The 25,745-nt window shown below is 42.9% G+C and overlaps 2 protein-coding genes across 10 annotated transcripts in view; one reads left to right on the top strand and one right to left on the bottom strand.

The window, feature by feature from the left end:
- COG5 (component of oligomeric golgi complex 5) overlaps nucleotides 1-24,420 on the top strand; it is a 302,348-nt gene extending 277,928 nt beyond the window's left edge. Inside the window, exons 19-22 of the mRNA XM_005292354.4 lie at nucleotides 400-476; nucleotides 1,021-1,147; nucleotides 1,984-2,063; nucleotides 22,649-24,420. Of these exons, the coding sequence (XP_005292411.2) occupies nucleotides 400-476; nucleotides 1,021-1,147; nucleotides 1,984-2,063; nucleotides 22,649-22,763 (399 nt within the window). The 3' untranslated portion in view covers nucleotides 22,764-24,420. The remainder of the gene's footprint in view (nucleotides 1-399; nucleotides 477-1,020; nucleotides 1,148-1,983; nucleotides 2,064-22,648) is intronic.
- The window catches only part of HBP1 (HMG-box transcription factor 1), a 35,042-nt gene continuing 32,938 nt past the window's right edge, over nucleotides 23,642-25,745 (bottom strand). For all 9 annotated transcript variants that reach the window (XM_005292351.4, XM_005292353.4, XM_065561261.1 and 6 more), the window contains one exon: nucleotides 23,642-24,751. In XM_005292351.4, coding sequence (XP_005292408.1) covers nucleotides 24,734-24,751 — 18 coding nt within the window. In that variant the 3' untranslated portion in view covers nucleotides 23,642-24,733. The remainder of the gene's footprint in view (nucleotides 24,752-25,745) is intronic.

Genomic DNA, 25,745 nt, shown 5'->3' with positions numbered 1-25,745 from the left:
CCCTTTGTTTCCAATCTTAGCCCAGATTGTGGGATACGGGGAGAACTTTCCTCCACCAGTAAAGATGAAACGTATTGAGATAAACAACACACCAAACTCATTGGGAAAGTTCATTGTATCTCTCACATAATTGCTCCATGAACCAGAAAGTCTGTAGCCAACATAACCACTGCCTGCTGCATGATGGTTGTGGTGTTGCAAATAAGAGATCAAAAAAGCCCTGGCCCAGTCAATCTGCCGTGTGGAGAAAATTTCTTCCTGACGCCAAACATGGCAATTATTGATATGCTGATGACCCGTCCCACGACCTCTACTTATTGTTTATAGACAAACCAATTAGATGCAGAGCTTTGCATTTGGGGACATTTTGATTTAAGTAAAAGTCTTTTTATTCTTCAGATGGAGTTAGCAGTGGCCCCACTCTGCAGGCGAGTGTCTGATCTAGGAAAGTCTTATAGGCTGTTGAGGTCATTCAGGTAAGTTACAATCAGAGGATCTCTAGCAATTGGTAATGTGGCCAAATAATATTAAATTAATTTCCTACTTATTGTTGCTTGTGATTCTAATTTAAAACCTTCTGGCAACTTCACACGCAAATTAGCAACAAATTAGTATTTTTCCTTTTAATTTTTATTCATACTGTAACTACAATTTGGTGAATTTTGTCATGCTAATGTCAGCTAAATTGTACCTTCTTGCATTGTATTTGATGTTAGTTCTTATGATAATGAACTGTGTAGTCAGACCGAGGGTTTTCATAGAAAGATAGAACTTGCATTGCAATGTTGGGAGATTGTTTAATTAAAATAATACGCTTCTTGTAGAAATGATCACCTGCCAAATTCTGCATTACAAAGCAATGATGCAAAGCGGCAAAAAACAAATGAGATGCATAGGCAGAAATAATTCTCTCTCTAAAAGGCCTAGCACAGTATTGGCACGCTATAAATAATAATATTCTAAGATGTATCTTTTTCCTTTCTTTTCATGATTATATTGTGTAACTTGTGCTTTTTCCAGACCACTGCTGTTCCAGACTAGTGAGCATATTGCCAATAGTCCAGCTGTGGGAGATATTATTCCATTCAGCATTATTCTTCAGTTCTTATTTACAAGATCACCACCTGAATTAAAATCACCATTCCAGGTAATCAGGTCAAGCCATCTTCCTTTTTGAAATATTCCATTAATAGATTAACTCTGCTATACATCAGTGCATCTGCTCTAATTAGCTTTTGTTTGAACCCCCACATTCAGGATACAGTTTATTGGTTCTGTTATTATTAGTTTGTGGCGAGGATGCTCAGGTCACTGGTTTTATATTTTGGTTAGTTTGTAGAAGTCAAAAACAAAAACAAAAAACCAATCATCCTGCAGATAAGCTATACTGAATTGGGTTCTCAATTTTTTTTTTATTCTCCAGATAAATGTAGGAGTTTTCCTGGTGTTCATTTTAGAGCTAGCAATTCATAACTTAAAATATGTCCATGAAAAGAGTTCTTGTTGTTTTCTTTTATGTTGTTAAATTCTTCAAGTCTGTCGTTCAGTGGAGATGGAGGAAAAATTCCCTGTAAGAATTCTAAGTGAATCTACATCTTTGTGTCATCTAAGGTTTCTTAGATGAGAGTAGGAGCGCCACCAGTCTTTCTGCCGCCCTAAGCGGCGGAAGGTCCCGCCCCAAAATGCCACCCCCCACAGAGGCGGCAGAAGGTCCCACTGCCGAAATACCATTGCAGTCACCGGTCCCCAAATTGTAGTGCCCTAGGCGACGGCCTAGGTCGCCTAATGGGTTGTGCCGGCCCTGGATGAGAGACTGTTTATTTTTATTGCTGATTAGCAGTTGTGATAGTGATGAACCAGCTTCTCTTGACTTTAATTTAGTTTGCCTTTGTGTCTGACAATTGTGCATATTTCTTTGACATTATAGCAAATATCTTTTATATACCAGTGTTTAATGGGTTTGCCAATATTTCTGTGTATCAGAGAGCAGAATGGTCCATTGCCCGTTATTCCCAATGGCTTGATGACCATCCATCTGAAAAGGACAGACTCATTCTCATAAGGTAAAAACAATTATTCTCCTGTTTGGATGTATTAACCTGAAGCAGTATTTTAGCTGAAAAACCAGGATTGCTCTTGTGAAGTAAGATGTGAGCTGTAGGGGATTTGTTCCAAAGAGTGTCACGTTCTGCCCATCTTTAGAGGTGAGCTGCAAAGAGTTTCCCCCCAAAAACCCACCCCAAAATACTCCTTAGTTAAATTTTAAAAGAGGGAAAATGCACACAAAGTGGTTTAGGAATGTAATAATCACTATATTTTCACAAAATTACCTCCTTAATATCTTGAGAAATCTAGGTTCCAGCCTTCCTGCTTCCGATGCTAGAAGTGAGTGACATCACAGCCATAAACAAAGGGAATTAAAACAGGTGTTCAAAATGGAAAAGTTTTGTTTATGATAGTTGTGGTATCATTCATTCTGCCAGAGAAATCATCAGCTCAGGATCTATAGGAGGTAGTAACTGTCTCAGATTTTGTTAATATAGTGCACTAATGACATCTTCCCATAATAGTTATGGACTTTTTCCTGATTTAGAATCTTAGAAAAGAGTTTTGCAGTTTTTTTCAAAACCTGCAGTTGACCTTTAAGAAATGTAATAGAGAAATTCAACAACGGTGCATAGCTAAGGAGCTACATATTTCTGATTATTCTATAAACTTGCTTCTACTTATTGATCATCACTGGATCAATTATCCAACATGCTAACAAAATCTACAAGTCATAAGTCCTGTGTCCTCTCCCTGACTTGTTTTCACCTATTATTATAGACTATATAATTGACTATATGGGGAAGCAGTGAAACTGATTCTGTACAAAATGCTGTCCAAAAAGTGCACAAAGAAAACAAATTGGAAAGACAGAGAAGAGTATTTTTCAGTCTCCGATCTTTTTCAGTTCCAATAATCTTAAAAGTTATGTGCAGCAATGGTAGTTGAAACACATTCAGACACAATGGGACCTTTCAAGTGATGAGTCCCTTGTAGCAGGTGTTTTCAGAACTCTAATAGTACTGGGAAATAACTCTTTCTTGACAAGACCATGCAAACAATTGACCATGTGACTTCATAGTATCTGAGCCTTGGGTCCTTTTGGAACACTGGATTCATTATAAAATGCTACTCAGGGGCAAAGGTTAACGTTTGATTTGTTTACGTTGCATATGACATGCTTACAAAGGCCTGACAGTGGCACTGCAGCCTGTGCTCTGGAGGATGGGATGGGAAGTGCTGCATTTCACGGCCCTGCAGGACTTCAAATGCAGCTAGAATCCCTCCTGGGGCTTCAAGTGATGCATGATGGAGGAGCATGTCAGTTGAGCTGGCTCTTTGTGCTACGCCACCTCCACTGATTCACGTGAAGGGGTACTGGGGCTGTAGCCTTGCCTGTCCTTGCCCCCTTTTGGGAGTCTCTTACTGCTATTGGTGCTAGCCAGGACAATGCTCCCACCCCCCTCACTAAGGTGCCTAGCCCCTGCAGGAGATCCTCTTGCAGGGCTGCTCACAATCTAACCCAATGTGATTAGGAAGCAACATTGTGACTGTGTACTTTTGTGCGTGGACATTCCAATCCTCTGCTGAAATTATAATGGCTGGCATTTAAATTTCAGCCAGCAATATTTGTGTTGAAAAGAAATACTTATCTACCTATCCTTTTTAAACAGAAATTAAAATATATAGTCAATAGAAGTCTGCTGTAAATATTTATACGTCATTAAGCTAATGATAGCATACAGAACAGATACAGGGTACTTAAGAGAATGGCTGGTTGATGTATTTTAGCACAGATTTATTTCATAAGCATCTGTGAGTTATTGTCATGTGGTGGCTCACATACAATTGGAATTAGAATTTGGAAACTAGTGTACAACTATTAAACTGTTCTCCTTTTCTTCTATGTTACACCTTATTATATTTGAACCTGTTGCATTTAGAATATGTAAATGCTAAGTGACTCTATCTGCATCGTTCCTCTCAGTGTGCAACGGCAGTCAGAATGCTAACAGAATATTAGGAACCATTAGGAAAGGGATAGATAATAAGACTGAAAATATCATAATGCCATTATATAAATCCTTGGTACACCCAAACCTTGAATACTGCATGCAGTTCTGGTCGCCCTGTCTCAAAGAAGACTTATTAGAATTGGAAAGAGTACAGAGAAGGACAACAAATGTGATTGAGTATGGAACACCTTCTGTATGAATTAAAAAGATTGGGACTTTTCAGCTTGGAAAAAAGACAACTAAGGGAGGGATATGATAGAGGTCTATAAAGTCATGAATGGTGTGGAGAAAGTGAAAAAGGAAATGTTATTTACTCCTTCATATAACACAAGAACCAGGAGTCACCAAATTAAATTAATATGCAGCAGGTTTAAAGCCAACAAAAGGAAGTATTGCTTCACACAATGCATAGTCAACCTGTGGAACTTGTTGCCAGGGAACTATAACAGGGTTCAAAAAAGAACTAGTAAGTTGTTGGAGGGTAGGTCCATCAATGGCTATTGGCCAAGAAGGGAAGGGAAGCAACCCCATGCTCTGGGTGTCCCTAGCAGCCTCTGATTGCCAGAAGCTGGGCGTGGACCACAGGGGATGGATCACTTGATGATTGCCTGTTCTGTTCATTCCCTCTGGGGCACCTGGCATCGGCATTATCAGAAGATAGGTACTGGGCTAGATGGACCATTGGTCTGACCCAGTATGGCCGCCTTATATGTTTGTATTCAACATCTAAAATAAATATGCAAAATATGTCTCTTCACGTCTTAAATAGAGGAGTCTTTTGAAGGTCACACATTGGCTGATATGAATGTAATAATGCAGGTTGGCTAAAAAAAATTAAGTTTTCTTTTATCTAAAATCATGAAATCTTGAGGGTAGGTTGTAGTTCTACAGCACTCCCACCACTGCTGAAGCATTATGGGGTGATGATCACTTAGGGTGAAATCTCGGATCCATTTAAGTCAATGACAATTGACCTAATTGGGGCTGGGATTTTATGTATAGATGAGATTTTCAAAAGCGTCTAGGGCAGTGTTTCTCAAATTGGGATCTGTGGACCCCTGGGGGTCCGCGATAATGCAATTAAACATTATAAAAACAGAGCAAAATATAAACAAGTCAGTGTATCATCATAAAAGCATCAGGGGAAGAGCAATCAAGACAAAAACTACTCTGACAAAAAGCTGGTGTTTTTTTAAATCGGGAAGATAGGTGCCCAGGATGAGCATGCTACATACCAAAAGTACCAACCAAAAGCATGATTCCCTGCTGATCCATAGAGTGATGGTGAGGCCCTACAGGGGAGATGGTATTATTATACTGTCACCAGCCAGGGCAAGGCTTTTGGAGGAGGTGCCTCTCCATTAAGGGCTTTCAAAGTCAACAGAACCCGCTTAAAATTAGTCTGCCCCTTTCTTTGCAACCAACAGAAAGAACACAAGGCAGTTGACCCTGGCTACGGAAGCCTGTGGCCAGGCTTGCTATTGCATTTTGTTCCAGCTATAAGTATTGTAGAAGCCCTGCTAAGATCTGAACTATGTGATGACATTTAACTGTATCTGAACAGTATTTCAGTAATTGTGCTAGCTAACTTTGTGCTGATAATAGTTTTTCCTTGTCTGCATTTACAGCTAAACCCCTTCAGGCCTGGTTCAGCTAACAGGATTGTTGAAACCATGTTAAGCCATGGTTAAATTTCATATCATAGACTAGGCCTAAGAAGAATTGAAACACTTGAATTTTGTAATCCCAAAGGCATGTATTACTGTTGCAGATTATCACTGGGTAATGGTTTTTAGAAGAATTCGTAGTCCCTTTACTTTGTAATGTAGAATTTATTGTATAATATTACTTGTGGGAAATTAATTCTGGTGCATCTTTACAAATGGTACATTTACTGCCATTTCAGTTTGTAATGACTGCAGCTGCTCGAGAGCTGCTTTTTAAATATTACTGTAGTAGGGTTATCAGGTTCTTCACAGCTTGTTATCAAATCCTTAGTTCCTTCTGTTCACTATGGAGTGACTAAATACTTTAAACCCTGCACAGTGTGAGTATGGCCAGCTGATAGCTATTAATGAACTATTTTTGTATTCCTTCTTGTTTGTCTTCCTAGGTCCTGGGGTAATACCTGGGGACTGAGTTATTGGCATTAAAATTGTATTTTGTAAACTAGTTGATCCACATACTTTTATTACAGTTTAAAAATCAAACCCCTCCCTTTTCAGCAAGGTTTCTTATTACTTAATAAAGTATCAAGTCAGATCCAGCTCCTGTAGACCTTCCATTGACTTTAATGGAAGTTAAATTGAGCCTTTTGTAGGCTCTGAACTGCTGCAGTCATGGGTCAAATTCTGATTCCACTTACACTGTGTAAACCTATTAACTCCACTGAACCCAATGTAGTCACACCAGGTGTAATAGAGATCAAAAGGTGGCCCAGTATATTGAACCAAGAGTTCTGAAACATTTTCATAGTGTGGACTATATCTTAATAGAGAAATTGTCTCAAGAATGACCCCCTTCCTATTAGCACTGGCAAAGATCAGTTTGTGAACCTCAGTATTAGATTATTCATGAAACTGAGTTACAACTTAATTTAGTCCACCCTGGTATTAAGTGCAAAAGTGTGACCAGTCCACAAGGTTGTATTGTGTTACAGACACTGGTTTTCCTCTTCATGCACGGACTGTTTAAATTTCCAGCTAAGTCAGACAAACCTAGCACCAGCCAATCAGATTGCAGACCGACTGGCCCTGATTTGCCGATAAGTGTATGGTATAAAAAAACAAAAGCAAAGCACCCAACCAACACAAGCTTGTTCATAAAAATACTTTGATATAAGTTAGTTTTTGGTTGGCAGAACTATAGCACAATTATTTGAGCTACTTATTTTGCAAGCTTTAATAAAATATAGTCCTATTCCTACTATTTTGTGTTTACATATAATAGCTTTTGTAATATTTTGATTAAACAGTTAGAGCCATACTGGTGTATTTTTATGGCATAATAGTCTATTTTCCATAGGTATCTCCTCTTTGCCTTATAGTTTACATAGCACTCTCTCTTAAAATAATAACAATAATACTTATTTGTAAAGCAATTCATGGCCCTGATCCTGTAATCTGATCTTTCATGGTGATCCGTGTGCCTTTATGGGGCCATGTACATTATTTGTAGTAGTATTTGTATTACTAGAGTATTTAGGAACCCCAGTCATTGACCATGAGTCCATTGTGCTAGGCACTGCACAAACACAGAACAAACAGATAGTCTCTGCACCAGGGAGCTTACAGTCTGAATAAGGGTTTGTCTGAGTGAATCAGATGGCAGGATTGAGGCCTTAGTATTCAAAGTATATAAACATTAACAAATTAATTAATTAATCCATTTTATTGATATATACTGAAATTCCTTTAAGGGACAGTATCCAGATCATAGTTTTGTTAATTTATTTTAATTTAGATATAAATCTTCTTGTTTTGAAAGAATGTTTTATAAAAAAAAGATCTAGTCTTATATAATCAGCTTGTCCTGAATTCCAAGAAAGCTGCTTTTTGAGCAAGCAAGTGAAGTAATTTAATAAGTGCTTTAAAATCCTCTTCTCTTCTTCTTTATGTGGGAGGGCATCTTAAACTTAGATTTTTTTTCTTACATCTGATGGCATTTTTCATGAAACATTAATATATGCAGAGCATCCCACCAACCCTCTTTCTGTAGCCTGCTGTTACAAATGAGATCTGTAATGTGTATCACGTCTGATCTTTTGAAATGGAAAAAGACTTAATGAACAGATTTTATGTCCTTTATTAGATTTGAAGATGCTGAGTATAGGGCAATATTGGGTCTAATCCCTTAGAGACCAGGTTCTGTAGATTATATAAACAGGGTTTCTTCCTTTTTCTTAAACATTTGGAATATACACAAATGACATATTTCTATATGAATATGATCCTGTTTCTGTTTCAGTGCTGCCTGCTACATGATATTCATTTAGCCCATAAAGCATCTAATTCTTTGACTGCTCCTTATTTACAAGTATCTTTACAATGTACTCGGTAGGAATAAATTGATCTACTCTTCCTGGTACAGAATTGTCATGGTAAAATGATGCATCACTATTTCACTTTTTTATGCCACATTGTCTAAACTAGTTTTTGTAAGTTAGGACTGGTGTAAGTTATATAATGTGATGATGTAACCTGTCTCATAATACTGTAAATAAAACTAGAGATTTAGACAGGAAGGAACCTCTCTTTCGGCAGCATAAGTTAAACATTTTGTAAGAAGTGACACAATTTTGTGCTCTCAGCAAGTTAAGAGTGAAATCTGACAGCGTTCTTCAATGACTGAGTTCACTGTGTGCCATACACCTTACCATTATTATCAATATTGCTGAGGGACCCATCGCTGTATGTCATTGGGCCAAGATGCTAGTTATAATTACATAATTTCCTTCGAGGAGGAATGAAGCTGCCACCCCAAGTTTAGTTCCTAAGTTAAAAATTGCTGCATCCCAAATGATGAACAGTCCTGTTTTTTTTAACTGTATGCATCTTCAGCTAACCTACAATATGCTGGGAGCTAATTTAGCTACAACTAATCAGGAAAAAGATCTTGGTTGGAGTCATCGTGGATAGTTCTCTGAAGATGTCCACGCAGTGTGCACTGGCAGTCAAAAAAGCAAACGCGATGTTAGGAATCATTAAAAAGGGTATAGAGAATAAGATGGAGAATATTTTATTGCCCTCATATAAATCCATGGTACGCCCACACCTTGAATACTGCATACAGATGTGGTCTCCTCATCTCAAAAAAGTTATACCAGCATTAGCCGTCAGGCATTGCAAGCTTCCACAGGGCTATCGCCACTCGCTTCTCAACTGTCAGGGCAGCTCTCATCTTGGTATTCCTGTGCTTCAGGGCGGGGGAAAGCAACTCAAAGTTCCAGGAAAGTGGCCTTACGCATGCAAAAGTTCCGCAGCCACTGGGAATCATCCCATATCTGCAACACTGTGCAGTCCCACCAGTCTGTGCTTGTTTGCCGGGCCCAGAATCGGCGTTCCACTGTATCAACCTGCCCCACTGCCGCCAGGATGTCCCAATTGCCACATCCTGTGCTTTTAGGAATGTCTGTGTCCATGTTCTCCTCACAATTGTCCTTGTGCTGCCGTCTCTTAGCCAGGTTCTGCACATACTGCAGGATAATGCGCGAGGTGTTTACAAGGACCATTGCAGCACCATTGAGAAGTACCCCTTGTGGTTTACGTACTGGTTGGCAAGGTGGTCCGGTGCCAAGATAGGGATATGTGTTCCGTCTATTGCCCCACCACAGATAGTGGATGGCTTTGCTGCAATGGGGTTCCCTATGACCTGCACATTTCCCAGAGTCACTACCCTTGCTAGCAGAAGGTCAATGATTGCCTTGGCTACTTGGATCACAGCAGCCCCCTCAGTAGATTTGCCCGCTCCAAATTGATCCTTGTACTGTAGTTACAAATGTGCACTCACCAGAGATGCCTTTTCTGGCTTCAGGGTCCAGGATCCCGCCTTGGGAGTGTATTGGGTCCAGGGTGATGAAAAGGTCCTGGCTGCCGGGGAGAACGGTTCATCTCTATTTTACATGAATATTTTGTGTCTCGTTCTTCTGAAGTGTTTTTTTCCCCTCATCACCTCTGGGCCTTTGAACACCCCTGCTTCTCATGTAGCATCTGCATGCACTGCCCCAAACACACAGCTCCTTAAGCAGCAGAGGGGTAGCTGTGTTAGTCTGTATCCACAAAAACAACGAGGAGTCTGGTGGCACCTTAAAGACTAACAGATTTATTTGGGCTCCCCTCACTCCCACCAGAAGTCATTTTTAACAAATGCATAGTTATTTTAACAACTCCCTCCTCCTCCTCCTCTCCCCCCCCCCCATTTCCCTCCACTCTACCTCTCCCACTTCTCCCCAGGGCATTTAAAATCTGAATGGGGACAACACTGGACTCTTCCCAATCAGCGCTGCAGCTATTGAAACTTGTGTGTGTAGAGGGGGTCAACAGGCCACATTGGAAGTGCTGCTCAGAGATGCAGCCAGCAGCAGCTTTCTAGCTGCCTCGTCACTGTTCTCAAACCCAATGCCAGCCATGTGTGGAAGCAGCAGTCCTGTGTGATCCTTCTTGTGCACTTGTTGCAGGCGGTGGATGGCTGGTAATTCTGTGGAGCACCAGTGGGGAGAGTGGGAATGAGGGCTGAGGCTGCTTAGAATATTCAGGAAGTTGACCAAATCCCGGCACTCATTGTTAGTTTGGATGAATGAGTGGAATAATTTGATCACTGGCTAACATGCCTGCAGCCTGCTTTCTAATTGGGAAGAGGGCTCGCTCTTCCTGTATTAGCATATGAGAGTATAGATGGTCTGAGTGGCTGTTCAGACTGTGTTGGTATGTGGTGACTCATTAGTATATGGTTACAAAAATGGAACATGCAGCATGTTCTATAAAAGCATATGAGCACCTCAGGGAGTTCTACTGCGCTCATTCACCTGCAGTTCTCTGGTCATTTGAAAGCTCTTAATACAACCAAGTTATATGAGTCTCAGATACACTCTTAACACCCTTTTAACATAGCCTCAGTCTTGGGTGATTCATAGATTCAAGGACTGGAAGGGACCTCGAGAGGTCATCGAGTCTAGTCCCCTGCCCGCATGGCAGGACCAAATACAGTCTAGACCATCCCTGATAGTCATTTATCTAACCTATTCTTAAATATCTCCAGAGATGGAGATTCCACAACCCCCCTAGGCAATTTATTCCAGTGTTTAACCACCCTGACAGTTAGGAACTTTTTCCTAATGTCCAACCTAGACCTCCCTTGCTGCAGTTTAAGCCCATTGCTTCTTGTTCTATCCTTAGAGGCTATGGAGAACAAGTTTTCTCCCTCCTCCTTATGACACCCTTTTAGATACCTGAAAACTGCTATCATGTCCCGTCTGTCTTCTCTTTTCCAAACTAAACAAACCCAATTCTTTCAGCCTTCCTTCATAGGTCATGTTCTCAAGACCTTTAATCATTCTTGTTGCTCTTCTCTGGACCCTCTCCAATTTCTCCACATCTTTCTTGAAATGCGGTGCCCAGAACTGGACACAATACTCCAGCTGAGGCCTAACCAGCGCAGAGTAGAGCGGAAGAATGACTTCTCGTGTCTTGCTCACAACACACCTGTTAATACATCCCAGAATCATGTTTGCTTTTTTTGCAACAGCATCACACTGTTGACTCATATTTAGCTTGTGGTCCACTATAACCCCTAGATCCCTTTCTGCCGTACTCCTTCCTAGACAGTCTCTTCCCATTCTCTATGTGTGAAACTGATTGTTCCTTCCTAAGTGGAGTACTTTGCATTTGTCTTTGTTCAACTTCATCCTGTTTACCTCAGGCCAGTTCTCCAATTTGTCCAGATCATTTTGAATTATGACCCTGTCCTCCAAAGCAGTTGCAATCCCTCCCAGTTTGGTATCATCCGCAAACGTAATAAGCGTACTTTTTATGCCAATATCTAAGTCGTTAATGAAGATGTTGAACAGAGCCGGTCCCAAAACAGACCTCTGCGGAACCCCACTTGTTATGCCTTTTCAGCAGGATTGGGAACCATTAATAACAACTCTCTCAGTACAGTTAAGCAGCCAGTTATGCACCCACCTTACAGTAGCCCCATCTAAATTGTATTTGCCTAGTTTATCGATAAGACCGTATCAAATGCCTTACTAAAGTCTAGATATACCACATCCACAGCTTTTCCCTTATCCACAAGACTTGTTATCCTATCAAAGAAAGCTATCAGATTGGTTTGACATGATTTGTTCTTTACAAATCCATGCTGGCTATTCCCTATCACCTTACCACCTTCCAAGTGTTTGCAGATGATTTCTTTAATTACTTACTCCATTATCTTCCCTGGAACAGAAGTTAAACTAATTGGTCTGTAGTTTCCTGGGTTGTTTTTATTTCCCTTTTTATAAATGGGCACTATATTTGCCCTTTTCCAGTCTTCTGGAATCTATCCCGTCTCCCATGATTTTCCAAAGATAATAGCTAGAGGCTCAGATACCTCCTCTATTAGTTCCTTGAGTATTCTAGGATGCATTTCATCAGGCCCTGGTGACTTGCAGGCATCTAACTTTTCTAAGTGATTTTTAACTTGTTCTTTTTTTATTTTATCTGCTAAACCTACCCCATTCCCAGTAGCATTCACTATGTTAGGCATTCCTTCAGACTTCTCGGTGAAGACCGAAACAAAGAAGTCATTAAGCATCTCTGCCATTTCCAAGTTTCCTGTTACTGTTTCTCCCTCTTCACTGAGCAGTGGGCCTACCCTGTCTTTGGTCTTCCTCTTGCTTCTAATATATTGACAAAAAGTCTTCTTGTTTCCCTTTATTCCCGTAGCTAGTTTGAGCTCATTTTGTGCCTTTACCTTTCTAATCTTGCCCCTCCATTCCTGTGTTGTTTGCCTATATTCATCCTTTGTAATCTGGCCTAGTTTCCATTTTTTATATGACTCCTTTTTATTTTTTAGATCATGCAAGATCTCGTGGTTAAGCCAAGGTGGTCTTTTGCCACATTTTCTATCTTTCCTAACCAGCGGAATAGCTTGCTTTTGGGCCCTTAATAGTGTCCCTTTGAAAAACTGCCAACTCTCCTCAGTTGTTTTTCCCCTCAGTCTTGATTCCCATGGGACCTTACCTATCAGCTCTCTGAGCTTACCAAAATCCGCCTTCCTGAAATCCATTGTCTCTATTTTGCTGTTCTCCCTTCTACCCTTCCTTAGAATTGCAAACTCTATGATTTCATGATCACTTTCACCCAAGCTGCCTTCTACTTTCAAATTCTCAACAAGTTCCTCCCTATTTGTTAAAATCAAAAGTCTAGAAAAGCTTCCCCCCAGTAGCTTTTTCAACCTTCAGAAATAAAAAGTTGTCTGCAATGCAGTCCAAGAATTTGTTGGATAGTCTGTGCCCCGCTGTGTTATTTTCCCAACATATATTTGGATAGTTGAAGTCTCCCATCACCACCAAATCTTGGGCTTTGGATGATTTTGTTAGTTGTTTAAAAAAAGCCTCATCCACCTCTTCCCCCTGGTTAGGTGGCCTGTAGTAGACTCCTAGCATGACATCTCCCTTGTTTTTTACCCCTTTAAGCCTAACACAGAGACTCTCAACACTTCTGTCTCCTATGTCCATCTGATGTGCTCCTGTGCATGACCAGGGAAGGAACTTTCCCAAACTCAGTCCATTGGTTCCAGTAGGGGCGCCAGCCCTGCAGTGGGATGGAGGCACTGCCTGGTACTCCAGCCGCCATTTCCTTCTTATCTGTGTTCTGTAGAGGAGTTACCCCAAGTAGCTGTGGTAACTGACTACTCCAGGCTCCATGGTTACTCAGTTCAGTGCCTCATTTGCTCTCCCTCTATGTTCCATTCAGGCTGTCCTTTTACTGTGTGGTGCTTTCTTCTCCTCTATTTTCTCCCTCAAAAATGTGTAATCTACTGAGGACCATGGCACCAGCCACAGTAACTTCTATTGATCACCTCTACAATGCCTGATATGATGCTAAGTTCACAGAACTGGGCCTATCCTGCTAATCCACAAATCTCTGGGGCAGCCCCACAAACAATGCCAGGCTGGGTCAAGATGGAGAGTTTCATACACCGATGGAGAGTTTCAGAGGATGGTGTGTTGGGGTGTTTTAGTACATCTTGGCCAAAGAGCAAGCAATGCTGTTTTTTAATGTAGTGAGCGACTGGAGGAGGGCCAGGTCTCTCAGAGATAATGGCATTTCTTACAAAGTCGAACCGCTGTATGTTCAGGATTTGATGCTGACAGTGCATATAGAATCCCGCTAGCCTCTCCAAGGTGCCTGTAAGAGATTCCAGGTTTGTGAGAGGTATAGCAGTACAGGCAGTATGCAGTTTCGGTAGATCCTGAATGTTGTCTCAGCACAGAAACTTTTGTGTGTCCATAAGTGAGAGACAGACTTCATGCAGGAGGCAGCAAGACCTATTTGTCAGAGGACACCTGGTTTGCTGCAACTGTTCGCACTCTGCAGTGTAAGCAGATGAATTCGTCAACACTTCCCATGGTGCTTGACTGGGGTGTGCTGGTGGCCAGCCTTGAGGTTCTGGATCTTGATCTTCTGCCATGAGACATTCAAGCCCACAATGCAAGCAGAGTCTTAGAAACCTTGAAGGGCGGAACTGAAATTCCATGGCTTCTCCACAAGCAAGGCAGCCTGGTTTTGTTGGTGACCACTTCTTGACCAATCTTTATTCTAGTGTGTGGAGTGGCAAGTCCTAACATTCAGTCAATAGCTTGACAGAATAGTGCAGGGATGAGAATGCATGGTTCAGGACTTCATCAACTGAGGGGCAGGGAAATGTATCTGGTTTCGTGATCAGAATATTAGAAGGCTGCTTATGGCTGCCAGCCAGGTGCATGATAACTTTGTAGGCAAGACAAAGAATGTTGTGCTCTAGGCCGTCCTCTACTTCATCGACCAGGGAGTTGATGTAGATCTCAGTCACGTTGTACCATGGCCCAGAAAAAGCATTTCAACCATTTACTTTCATGGACATCTCCCTGCTTACATGCTTCTTCCTTTTTTTCCTAATGTATCAAAGTCCTCTTCAGAAAGCCATGGTTTCTTCAGTAACCATCCGAAGTAGATTGTTTCAATGGTGGTGTGTAATACAGCATTATGTATACCCAGTGACGAGCTACCAAAATATTAACAACTGGTTCCCTCCTCCTCACCCCACGAAGGGGTTGTGCCCCTGTAGTAGTCTTGGCCGAGATTCGGCCCTCAGCAGGGCTGTGGGGTATCCCACTGCCTCGCTCTGGTACGCCAGCAGTCCTGGCCCAGCGGCAGTCTGGGACAACGGACACACGGTTAGGGGGCTCAGGCCCGTAAACAGGGGCTGAGCCAACAGGTCAGAAAAGAGCCCCGAGCCCTCAATCAGGGCGGGGCAGTAATCACACAGTCTGGAGCTCCGGCCCTCAAAAAGGGGCTGAGTCAGTAGCTCGGAAAACCCAGGCCCTTAAGCAGTGGCTGAGACAATGTCTATAGCAGCCCAGGCCGTAGGTCAGGGCGGCGCAGCAAGCAAATAGTCAGTCAGAAGCCCAGGCCTTTAAGCAGGGGCTGGGTCAGTTTGTAGCAGGTCCCAGCCTCTCTAGGCCAGGGGAAAAGGGGGAGTCTGCCACCCAAGGAGTGAGTGGCAGGGGGGACGCAGGCCCTCCCACTCCACTGCGTCCCAGCCCGGGGCCCCAGCAGCAGCGGAAACCCGCTGCTGTCAGTGGGGATCCTGGCTGCAACACACTAACATCGGCTCTGGCAGTGTAGCAGCCAGACTGGGGTCGGCTGCCCCCGGGCTACTTCCACCCTCCCCTCGTATGGTAACTGGGCCGTCCTAGTGTCCTCGGTGCTCTCCACCAGCATCGGCTCCTCAGGGTACTGGGCGAAAGGCAGGCTTGGCCAGTCCTCCTCGGGGTAGCTGGCATGGGGCAGGCTTGGCTCCTCCTCGGGGTAGCTGGCACGGGGCAGGCTTGGCCAGTCCTCCTCAGGGTAGCGGGCGAGAGGTAGGCTCGGCAGGCCTGGTAAGTCGGCAGGCCAGTCGCGGCCTGCGTCTGTCTCCCAAGCGGGAGCTCGGCCAGAGACGTCTGCTCTCTCCGCCGCCGTGGGCTCCACTGAGCTCTGCAGGCGGGCTTTTATACTTCCGGGTCGGGGCCGTGACCTCTAAGGGGCGGGCGCCGGACCCGGTGGCTCTGCCCATGTTGGTATTAGGGGAGGTTCGGCCCTCAGCGGGGCTACAGCCCCCCTCCGCCCCCTGGGACCCCTGCCCCATCCAACCCCCCATGTTCCTTGACACCCCACCCCCGGGACCCCTGCCCCATCCACCCCCCTTCCCTGTCCCCTAACTGCCCCCTGCCGCCCCATCCAACCCCTCCTCTCATTCCTGATGGCCCCCCAGGACCCCTGCCCCACCCAACCACCCCTTCTCCCTGTCCCCTGCCCACCCCCGGAACCCCTGCCCCTGACTGTCCCCCACCGCCCCATCCAACACCCCTGCTCCTTCCTGACTGCCCCCCCCCAGGACCCTTGTCCCCATTCAATTCCCCTGTTCCCTGCCCTCTGACCGCCCCGAGTCCCGACCATAATCCACCGCACCGCCCTCTATCCAACACCTGCTCCCTGCCCCTCTTACCGCGCTGCCTGGAGATGGGGGCCGCGCCACCCGGAGTCAGGGCCGGGAGCTGCTGGCGCCGGGCCGGAGTTGGGGGCTGTCCCGGAGTCGGGGCCGGAGCTGGGGGCTGTCCCGGAGTCGGGGCCGGAGCCATGGGCCGTCCCGGAGTTGGGGCCCGGCCCAGAGGCCAGGCCGGAGCCGGCCCGGAATCGGAGTCGGGGCCAGACCGGAGCTGCTGGCTGGGCCGGGCTGAAGTCGGGGGCCGGGGGCTGGAGCCACGGGCCAGCCCGAAGGCGGGGGCTGGCCCGGAGTCGGGGCCAGGGGCCAGAGCCACTGGCCGGTCCGGAGTCGGGGGCCGGCCCAAAGTTGGGGCCAGGGGCCGGCCCAGAGTCGGGGCTGGAGCCAGGGGCCGGGCCGGAGCCACGCCACCTGGCCGGAGTCGGAGTCAGGGCTGGGGCCGCCCAGAGCCACGCGGCGCCTGGAGCCCTCCTCGCGCCCTTCGCCCCAGCTCACCTGCAGGAAGCTGCTGCTTCCTTCTCAGGCCTCCCAGGCTTCCTGCGCTAACAGCTGATTCGCGGGAAGCCGGGAGGGGGAGCCTTCAGGGGAGGAGGCAGAGGTGGAGCCAGAGCCAGGTGAGCTGGGGCCGGGGGCAGGGCAGGGAGCTGCTGGAGCTTTTGTTAAATTTAAAAGCCCTTTTAGAACCAGGACAACGGGTTCTAAAAGGGCTTCTACATTTAACTGGTTCCCGCAAACCGGTGGGAACCGGCTCCAGTTCACCACTGTGTATACCACTCTAGGTGATTTCCACATTGTCAAGAGGATACCAAGGTTGCGTATGTGATGTTCAACAGCCTGAGGGCAGGTCTTCACTACGCGGGGGGGAGATTTAAGATACGCAAATTCAGCTACGCAAATAGCGTAGCTGAATCTGACCTATCGGAGCCGACTTACCCCAGTGTGAGGACGGCGGCAAAATCGACCTCCGCAGCTCCCCGTCGACGGCGCTTACTCCCACCTCCGCTGGTGGAGTAAGAACGTCGATTTGGGGATCAATTGTCGCGCCCCGATGAGACGCGATAATTTGATCCCCAAGAGATCGATTTCTACCCGGCGATTCAGGCGGGTAGTGTAGACCTAGCCTTCGTGTATTTCATGGCTTCAACAGGAAAGACGCTGGTACTGTTAGTTGACCTCTGATCTGCAAGGAGTTGGAAAATGCAGCAAGAGCTTATCTATGTGGTACTTTGACCATACACAAACCTAGCTGGCTAGCAAGTCCCGCTCTTGGAAACCTAGCTCCTTCTGTAAAAGGCCCAGCAACTGAGAGTACAATACCCCCCTCTGGTCTTTGATGTGTAAATAAAATGAAGCACTGGACTCTCTCTGCAGCCCATCGATCACCTGGCAGGGCTTGAATCTCAAGCTCTTCAGAGGCTACAGTGCTGTGCTCAGATTCTCTTCCTTCCCTCCAACAAGCTGCAAGTGCAGGACCCTAGGCTTCAGATCAGTCTCCTTCTCTCAATAGAACTTTCTGCTTATTGCTGTCAGTAGGGCTCACCCCCATGCCCAATTTTTGACCTTCGTTGAGGGAGTTTAGGTTCATTGTTTAGCTTCTGCGTTTCTCTCAGGCGACTAAGGCGATATCTGCACAGCAGCTGGGAGGTGTGATTCCCAGCATGGATAGACATACATGTCTCAAGCTAGCTCAAGCAGAACTGGCACCTGAAAACAGCAGTGCTGGCGTTGTGGCATGGGCGGTGGCTCAGGCTGGCTACTCGAGTATCTACCCAGGGGCCATCACATGCTACCATGGCCACATGACTATTTTTAGGTGCTAGCACAAGCAGAGCTAGTTGCATGTATGTATAGCTATGCTGGGAATCACACCTCCCAGCTGCTGTATAGACATACCCTAGGTGAGTTAATACCCTGCTCCTTGGTGCTGATTTCCCTCAGATTTGGTTTTGTGCCTTTCTCTGCAGCACTCTCACTCTCTCAGCATGGGTTTGCTATACTTCCTCTGGCTTGCCTGCCACGGTGCAGAACAGGTAATCATCAAGTGATCCATCCCCAGTCGCCCATTCACAGCTTCTGGCAAACAGAGGCTAGGGACACCATCCCGGCCCATCCTGGCTAATAGCCATTGATGGACCTATCCTCCATGAACTTAACTACTTCTTTTTTTTAACCCTGTTATAGTCTTGGCCTTCTCAACATCCTCTGGCAAGGAGTTCCACAGGTTGTCTGTGTTGTGTGAAGAAATACTTCCTTTTGTTTGTTTTAAACCTGCTACCTATTAATTTCGGAGGAGCCAATAACAATTCCTAATTTACTTTCTCTATACCAATAGAATTTAAAGCCAGAAGGGCTTTAATATGATTATCTAGTCTGACCTCTTGCATGACCAGGTTGTAGAATTTCACCAAGCAATTCTTGCATCCAGTCCTTGACTTCTGGTTAATCTAGAGCATCTCTTTTAGAAAGACATCCTCTTTTGATTGAAAGACTTCAAATGATGGAGACTCTACAACAGGCCTGGGTAATCTGTTCCAATGGTTAATTGCCTTGATCGTTTTATTTCTGCTCTGAATTTGTCACTTCAGCTTCCAACTATTGGATCTCATTATGCCTTTGCTCAGTTAGAGCCCTTGACTTTCAGAAATGTCAGTACTAGGGCTGTTAAGCGATGAAAAAAATTAATCATGTGATTAAAAAAATTAATTATGATTTAGTGCACGATTAATCTCGCAGTTAAACAATAATAGAATACCATTTATTTAAATGTTTTTGGATGTTTTCTACATTTTCAAATATGTTTCAATTACAACATAGAATACAAAGTGTACAGTGCTCACTTTGTTTTGATTACAAATATTTGCACTGTGAAAAACAAAAGAAATTGTATTTTTCAATTCACCTAATTCAGCTACTATAGTGCAATCTCTTTATCGTGAAAGTTGAACTTACAAATGTAGAATTATGTACAAAAAAACCCAAAACCCTGCATTCAAAAATAAAACAATGTAATACTTTAGAGCCTACAAGTCCACTCAGTCCTACTTCTTGTTCAGCCAATCGCTCAGACAAACAAGTTTGTTTACATTTGCAGGAGATAATGTTGCCCGCTTCTTGTTTATAATGTCACCTGAAAGTGAGAACAGGCGTTTGCATGACACTGTTGTAGCTGGCGTCACAAGATATTTACATGCCAGATGCACTAACAAGTCATATGGCCCTTGATGCTTCAACCACCATTCCAGGGGACATGCGTCCATGCTGATGATGGGTTCTGCTCGATAATGATCCAAAGCAATGAGGAACGACACATGTTCATTTTCGTCATCTGAGTCAGATGCCACTAGCAGAAGGTTGATTTTCTTTTTTGGTGATTTGGGATCTGTAGTTTCCGCATCAGAGTGTTGCTCTTTAAGACTTCTGAAAGCATGCTCCACACTTTGTCCCTCACAGGTTTTGGAAGGCACTTCAGATTCTTAAATCTTGGGTCAAGTGCTGTAGCTATCTTTAGAAATTTCACATTGGTATCTTCTTTTGTCAAATTTGCAGTGAAAGTGTTCTTAAAATGAACATGTGCTGGGTCATCATCCGAGACTGCTGTAACATGAAATATATGGCAGAATGCAGGTAAAACAGAGCAGGAGACGTACAGTTCTCCCCCTAGGAGTTCAGTCTCAATTAATTGAATTGCATTCTAATTAATTAAAGCGTGTCCTCTGGAACGATGGCCGAAGCATGAAGAGGCATATGAATCTTTAGCGCATCTGGCACGTAAATATCTTGTGACACCAGCTACAAGAGTTTTACATTGTTTTGGTTTTGAGTGCTGTTATGTAACAAAAAAAGCCTACATTTGTAAGTTGCACTTTCATGATAAAGAGATTGCACCACAGTACTTGTATGAGGTGAATTGAAAAATACTATTTCTTTTATCATTTTTACAGTGCAAATATTTGTAATAAAAATAATATAAAGTGAGCACTGTACACTTTGTATCTGTGTTGTAATTGAAATCGATATATTTAATAAATTTAAATTGGTATTCTATTAACAGTGCCATTAATCACGATTAATTTTTGAGTTAAACGCGTGAGTTATCTGCGATTAATCGACAGTCCAGGTCAGTATTTATAGGATGTGAAGCCTTCTACCTCCTCAGCATCACTATCAACTACACTAAAAGTGGGCTGTGAAACCATTATAGCCCATTTTATTCCTCAGCAGGATTTCCCTCTTGTTCAATGGGATTCCTCTCTCTTCGAGCCTTTAGGCAAGTTCCCTCTCAAATGGATCACCCTAAAGGCTGCTATGAGAGTTGAGGAATAAAACTTCCCCATCCTCCTCAGCTTCTCTCCCTCCTCCCTGACAAACCGTTGTTCATCTTCTAGCCCAGGGATCAGCAACCTTTGGCACGCGGCCCATCAGGGAAATCCGCTGGTGGGCCGGGACGGTTTGTTTACCTGCAGTGTTCTTAGGTTCAGCCGATCACAGCTCTCACTGGCCGCGGTTCTCTGTTCCAGGCCAATGGGGGCTGTGGGAAGCGGTGGCCAACACATCCCTTGGCCCATGCTGCTTGCCACAGCCTGGAATAGCGAACCGCGGCCAGTAGGAGCTGCGATTGGCCAAACCTGCGGACACTGCAGGTAAACAAACCGTCCCGGCCTGCCAGCAGATTTCCCCGACGGGCTGTGTGCCAAAGGTTGCCGATCCCTGTGGCCTAGACTTTATTACAAGTGAACAAGGAATTCCATATCAGTGAGCCTATTTTAATCTCTACCTCTTGCCCTGTCCCAGCTGTGTTTCAGAATAGAAAGCTGCATTCCGTGGGTTTTAAATGCATTCTAAAAAATTTGTTATTCTAATTGTTTGTTTTGAGGGATGCTATAAAGAAAATAGAGCTGCTAAGTCTGTCCTCAACAGATGGATAAAGGAGGTTGTTGCCTAGTTTACAAACAGGGCAGCCTTCCTCATCCCCTGAGGCAGTTGTATTTCTTGGGCAGTGAGGGCAAAGCCATTTGCTTCTGAAATAAGGCAGCCATGCACTCATTCACAAAGCTTGACCTGCTGACGGCTCAACCTGCCTTTCGGCAGAATTTTGCTAATAGCACTATCAGGTAAAGTGTTCATGCTGTAACCAACTGGCCTTGAGTTGATTCTTACTAAACTGGAGAAAAGAAATGTATAACAAGGGAAAATTATTTACTAGTAACTGTTTGTCAGCTCCTCTTCCCTAATCCACTCTCTGAGGAAGGGGACTGCTGCTTATTTTTCTAAGCTTTTCTACCTTTTTGCTATGGTAAAGTCTAACGGAAAGGGAGGATCAGACTGGAGCTTAGAGGTAAATTCTCACTCTCAACTTTATTGCTACTGGATAGTTGGTACTATTGTTCCATCTGTCTCTCTTGTGGGATGGAAAAAGAGGAGTCTGACAGTAAATTGAATTACTGGTAAATACTCAACTAAGTAGTGTTAATAATTTTCTCATCTAACAGTAAAAATCAAAATCTAGTTTATTTTAAAAACTAGGGCATACCATTTAATATTAATAAACCACCTTTGATAAATCAAGCCCACAGGACCCAGTTCTGTCTTCAGATATGCTCTAGTTCAACCCCATTATTGGGTGAAAGCTATGGCTTGTGTTACACAGGTCAGACTACATAATCATAATCATCTCTTCTGGCCTTAATCTACATACTTATCCTGGCAACATGCATGACAGTTGCATAAGAAAAATCCAGTAGAAATGCACACATACATGTGAAAATGTGTTATCAGTAAAAGCAGTATTTCCCAAAAGGTGGAGCAGAGAGGAGCCACCTACAGCCCTCTCGATTTTTTTCCAGAGTCTTTCATTAAAAAGAAAAAGTTAGCTGTTCTGGTTGAGAAGAACACATTCACTTCATGCCTGCCTGAGTTTACAGAGAGCCTGAAGCAATCACTGGGAGGCAGAAACGGCCACTAATTATTTCACTGCTGAAAGGAGATGAAGTAGATCTTCACAAAATGGGTGTGGGAGGATGGGATTGTGAAGAATCATAAATGAAAATGTCTAACATCACACAGGATTGGAGGATTGGTTGTGACTAATTTTATTTTCCTGATTTTTGAGAGGGGAGGGGCTGAGCTTCCAACAGTTTGGGAAAACATTGGTTTAGCGAGAGCGCGGAGATGGCTGTTCAGTGTTTATGCTGTCAAGAACCTTTTTTAGTATTCCCGGTTCTAGCTTGCAAATCTACTTTGGGTCCCAATATCTTGCTGCACAAATAATTGTTTTCTAATAGACTTAACTAATTAATTAATCTAACTTCTTTACAATGAAAATGATCCTCTATTTTTTTTATTTTTATTTTTTAACTCAGAGGCGCACTGGAAGCTTATGTTCAGTCGGTAAGAACAAGAGAAGGAAAGGAGTTTGCACCAGTCTATCCCATAATGGTTCAACTGCTGAAGAAAGCAATGTCTACGCTTCAGTAACAGCCTCCGACCCCAATGCTACTCAAATTCTATATTGTTAATTGGGCACTGACAGATGAATGATTATAGGGTTAATATAAATAATTATTTTCGAATATGCCATCCTTTTCAAAAGTGCTATTAGAAAAAGCCCTGTCTAATAAAGGTTCTAACATCTTCTTTTTGTACTCTGTATTCCTCAACTTTGTCTAAACAGTAGGAAATGTTTTATTGTAATAGAATAATATAATTTCACACAAAATTATTCTCAAACAATATTTGCCTAATATTTTCTAATATCCTTTCTGCATTTAGAAGGTAAAAAACAAAAATTAAGACTTTCGCAAATGTTCTATATTCTTCAGCAAATGAATTCTAATAAATAATACCTGTACATTTAGCTATTTTCCTGTAAATATGGCACAAAAAAGAGCGTGATTAAATATTAGTGTTATGCAGAAAGATAGCTTTTTTTTTTTATAATGTTAGAATGAAGGGCTCTAAACTTCAGTAGAGTTAGATCAGTTTGTCTAACATTCCATGTAAAAAGCACTATTTATCACAAAAAAAAATTTAATTTACAAAATGAAGTAGAGTTGATTCTTTGCAGCATCGTTAGCGCTTTGAAGTAATTCTGATTTTCTATCTTTTTGCTACAAGTGTAATAAAGAGCATCTACTATCGTTTGATCTTGAATTCAATATTTAAAATTCAATAAGCAGCTTCCTAATTAGAAAGCAACAAACATACAAGATGTGTGCAGTAAAAATATTCTACATCTTTGGTTCTTTATGAAACTACACAAGCCTTTATACAGATTTGCAATAGTTAAAATGTGTATTTCTGCAGGCCTGACTTAATGACTAGTCTTCTTTAGTTTATAAAAAAAACACCACCAAGAAGTTTTACAAATTTATTTGAAATAATATACAAGAATATAGTGTGCAAAAATCTTAGGGGCAACATCCTGTAGACATGTATCATGAACAATTAATTTGCAGCTGTGATTCTTAAAAAAGAACCACACTGCTTGTTTAGTAAGGAACAGCCATGATTGTAAAAGTTTACAGCAAAAGCAGCTGTAATTTTAATGTATCTGGCCTAATTTTAGACAGTTGGAGGAAAAAAGTAAAGTGCAAGTGTTGCACCTACATAAGTGCAAAGTTTGCCCCCACCATAAAGATATCTTATGGCAAAAAAATATATAATCATAGACTATGTGGCAGAGGAGACAAAACACAAAGTTAAAAGTACAATGGTGACAATCATCATTTGCAATATTTTCTTGAGATAATGCAATGCTATTAATTCATTTCATCCTGGCCCAGGCCATTATTTCCATTGGAAATAATAGCTCACAGTATTGTCAGCTGGTGCAAAAACATCACACCATGGATATAATTTGTATATGTGGCACCCCACTAGGCAACTCTCTTGCTATGGTACACTACACTGTCCACTTACCACACAATCTGGTAGCTTGTTGGCATGGGGCAGACTAGGAGTTCTCTAATGCTTTCTGCCATTTCAGGAAATCCCAGCTCCCAGAATCATAATTAATTACATGGCTTGTGCAATACATATTAATCAGCAATAGAAATCAATGTATAAACAGCTGTTACATATTTTAAAATTCCCCTTTTTGTACATTTTTAAAAAATAAAACATTTATACACAGCTCCTCTTCTTTTTCCTAATTTACTTAGCACCACAGGATATCCATTTTCAAGCCTATATTACCTGATAGACATATATGAAGTTTGGAAGAAAAATAAGGCAATTTGGTTTAAAATGTTGATAGTTTTAGCTTACTGAATGCTCTATTGTAAAAAGCAAATCCTCACTCATGTTAAATCATTTTCTGACTTGATAATGCCAGTATTTTGTGGTCTCACAAATTCACAACAAATGGTAAGACCTTGATCTTCATAAATCTCTCCATCATGTGTCAGCCGTTTTGTAAATATAGTTAAGAACAGTAAAATTCCGATTTAATGTTGTTGTGAGCCCTGTAAAAACAGTAACAAAAGAGACACCACGTTAGCAATTACAAATCAAAGAGAAATACAGATGCAGAAGTAATATGAGATGTGAAAAAGATTTATTTACAGAACGTACAGAAATATTTGCATTTGCTGATCAAGGTGCATGCAAAAAATAACATGCTGACATGTGGGTAGTTGCAAAATGAGCTAACAATTAACTCTGGCCCTAGACTAACAAGTGAAGCCAAATAGTTATTTGGAGAGTTTCTTGAATCAGCTTGTTTGCTGTCTGAACCTCAAGCAAGGTGTAACAATTGCACAAATCACTAGCTACAGCTGCTTTGTCATGGGGGTAGTTCATCCTAGGTATTTCTATGATGTCCATCACCATTGTAGCTACACACGCAAAAAGCATTAGCAGGAAAAATCTCAACACATAGGAGGAGTGTGTTCAAGTTCTCCCCCTCGCTGAGGCCAACCCAAGACTGACTGAAATGTTGCTCTCAGGGCCATGCACACAATCCATTTATTTCAATTCAAATGCACAGGTGCAGCTGAGTTTAATTTGGTCCTCATGACTAGCCTATGTACACTAAGCTCTCTTATCAGCCCAAGGCTAGACTGGCACAGGCAATCTCACATTGTGATTCCCAAGACCACCTTACTGGGAAAAATACAGTTACTAGATAGAAGTCTTTAGTTAAACCATAATGGATTACTGCAAGCTTTAATAGAATTACATGAAGTTTTGTTGCCTTATTACACAATTTCTAATTTTAATTCTACCATTGTAGCTGCTAGAATGATAAATTGCCCAGAAAGATACAAGCAGCCAGCCTGGTGATACCATCAGGGATTTGGTGGTGCTTTGTGCAGCCCAGGGACTGACGGCTCTATGTACAGTAGTAAGTGGAGAAGCAACCATGCTCTTGCAGCATTTCTGTCTAAGCCCTAAAGCAACACCTGCATATACTCCTGAGAAAGCTGTCTCATTCACGCTCTTGAAGTTGAAGTCCTT

The sequence above is a fragment of the Chrysemys picta genome, chromosome 1 (genome assembly GCF_011386835.1).
Source record: "Chrysemys picta bellii isolate R12L10 chromosome 1, ASM1138683v2, whole genome shotgun sequence".
Lineage (NCBI taxonomy): Eukaryota > Metazoa > Chordata > Testudines > Emydidae > Chrysemys > Chrysemys picta.
The sequence above is the reverse complement of the archived record's forward strand: the minus strand, read 5'-3'. Positions and strand labels throughout refer to the sequence as shown.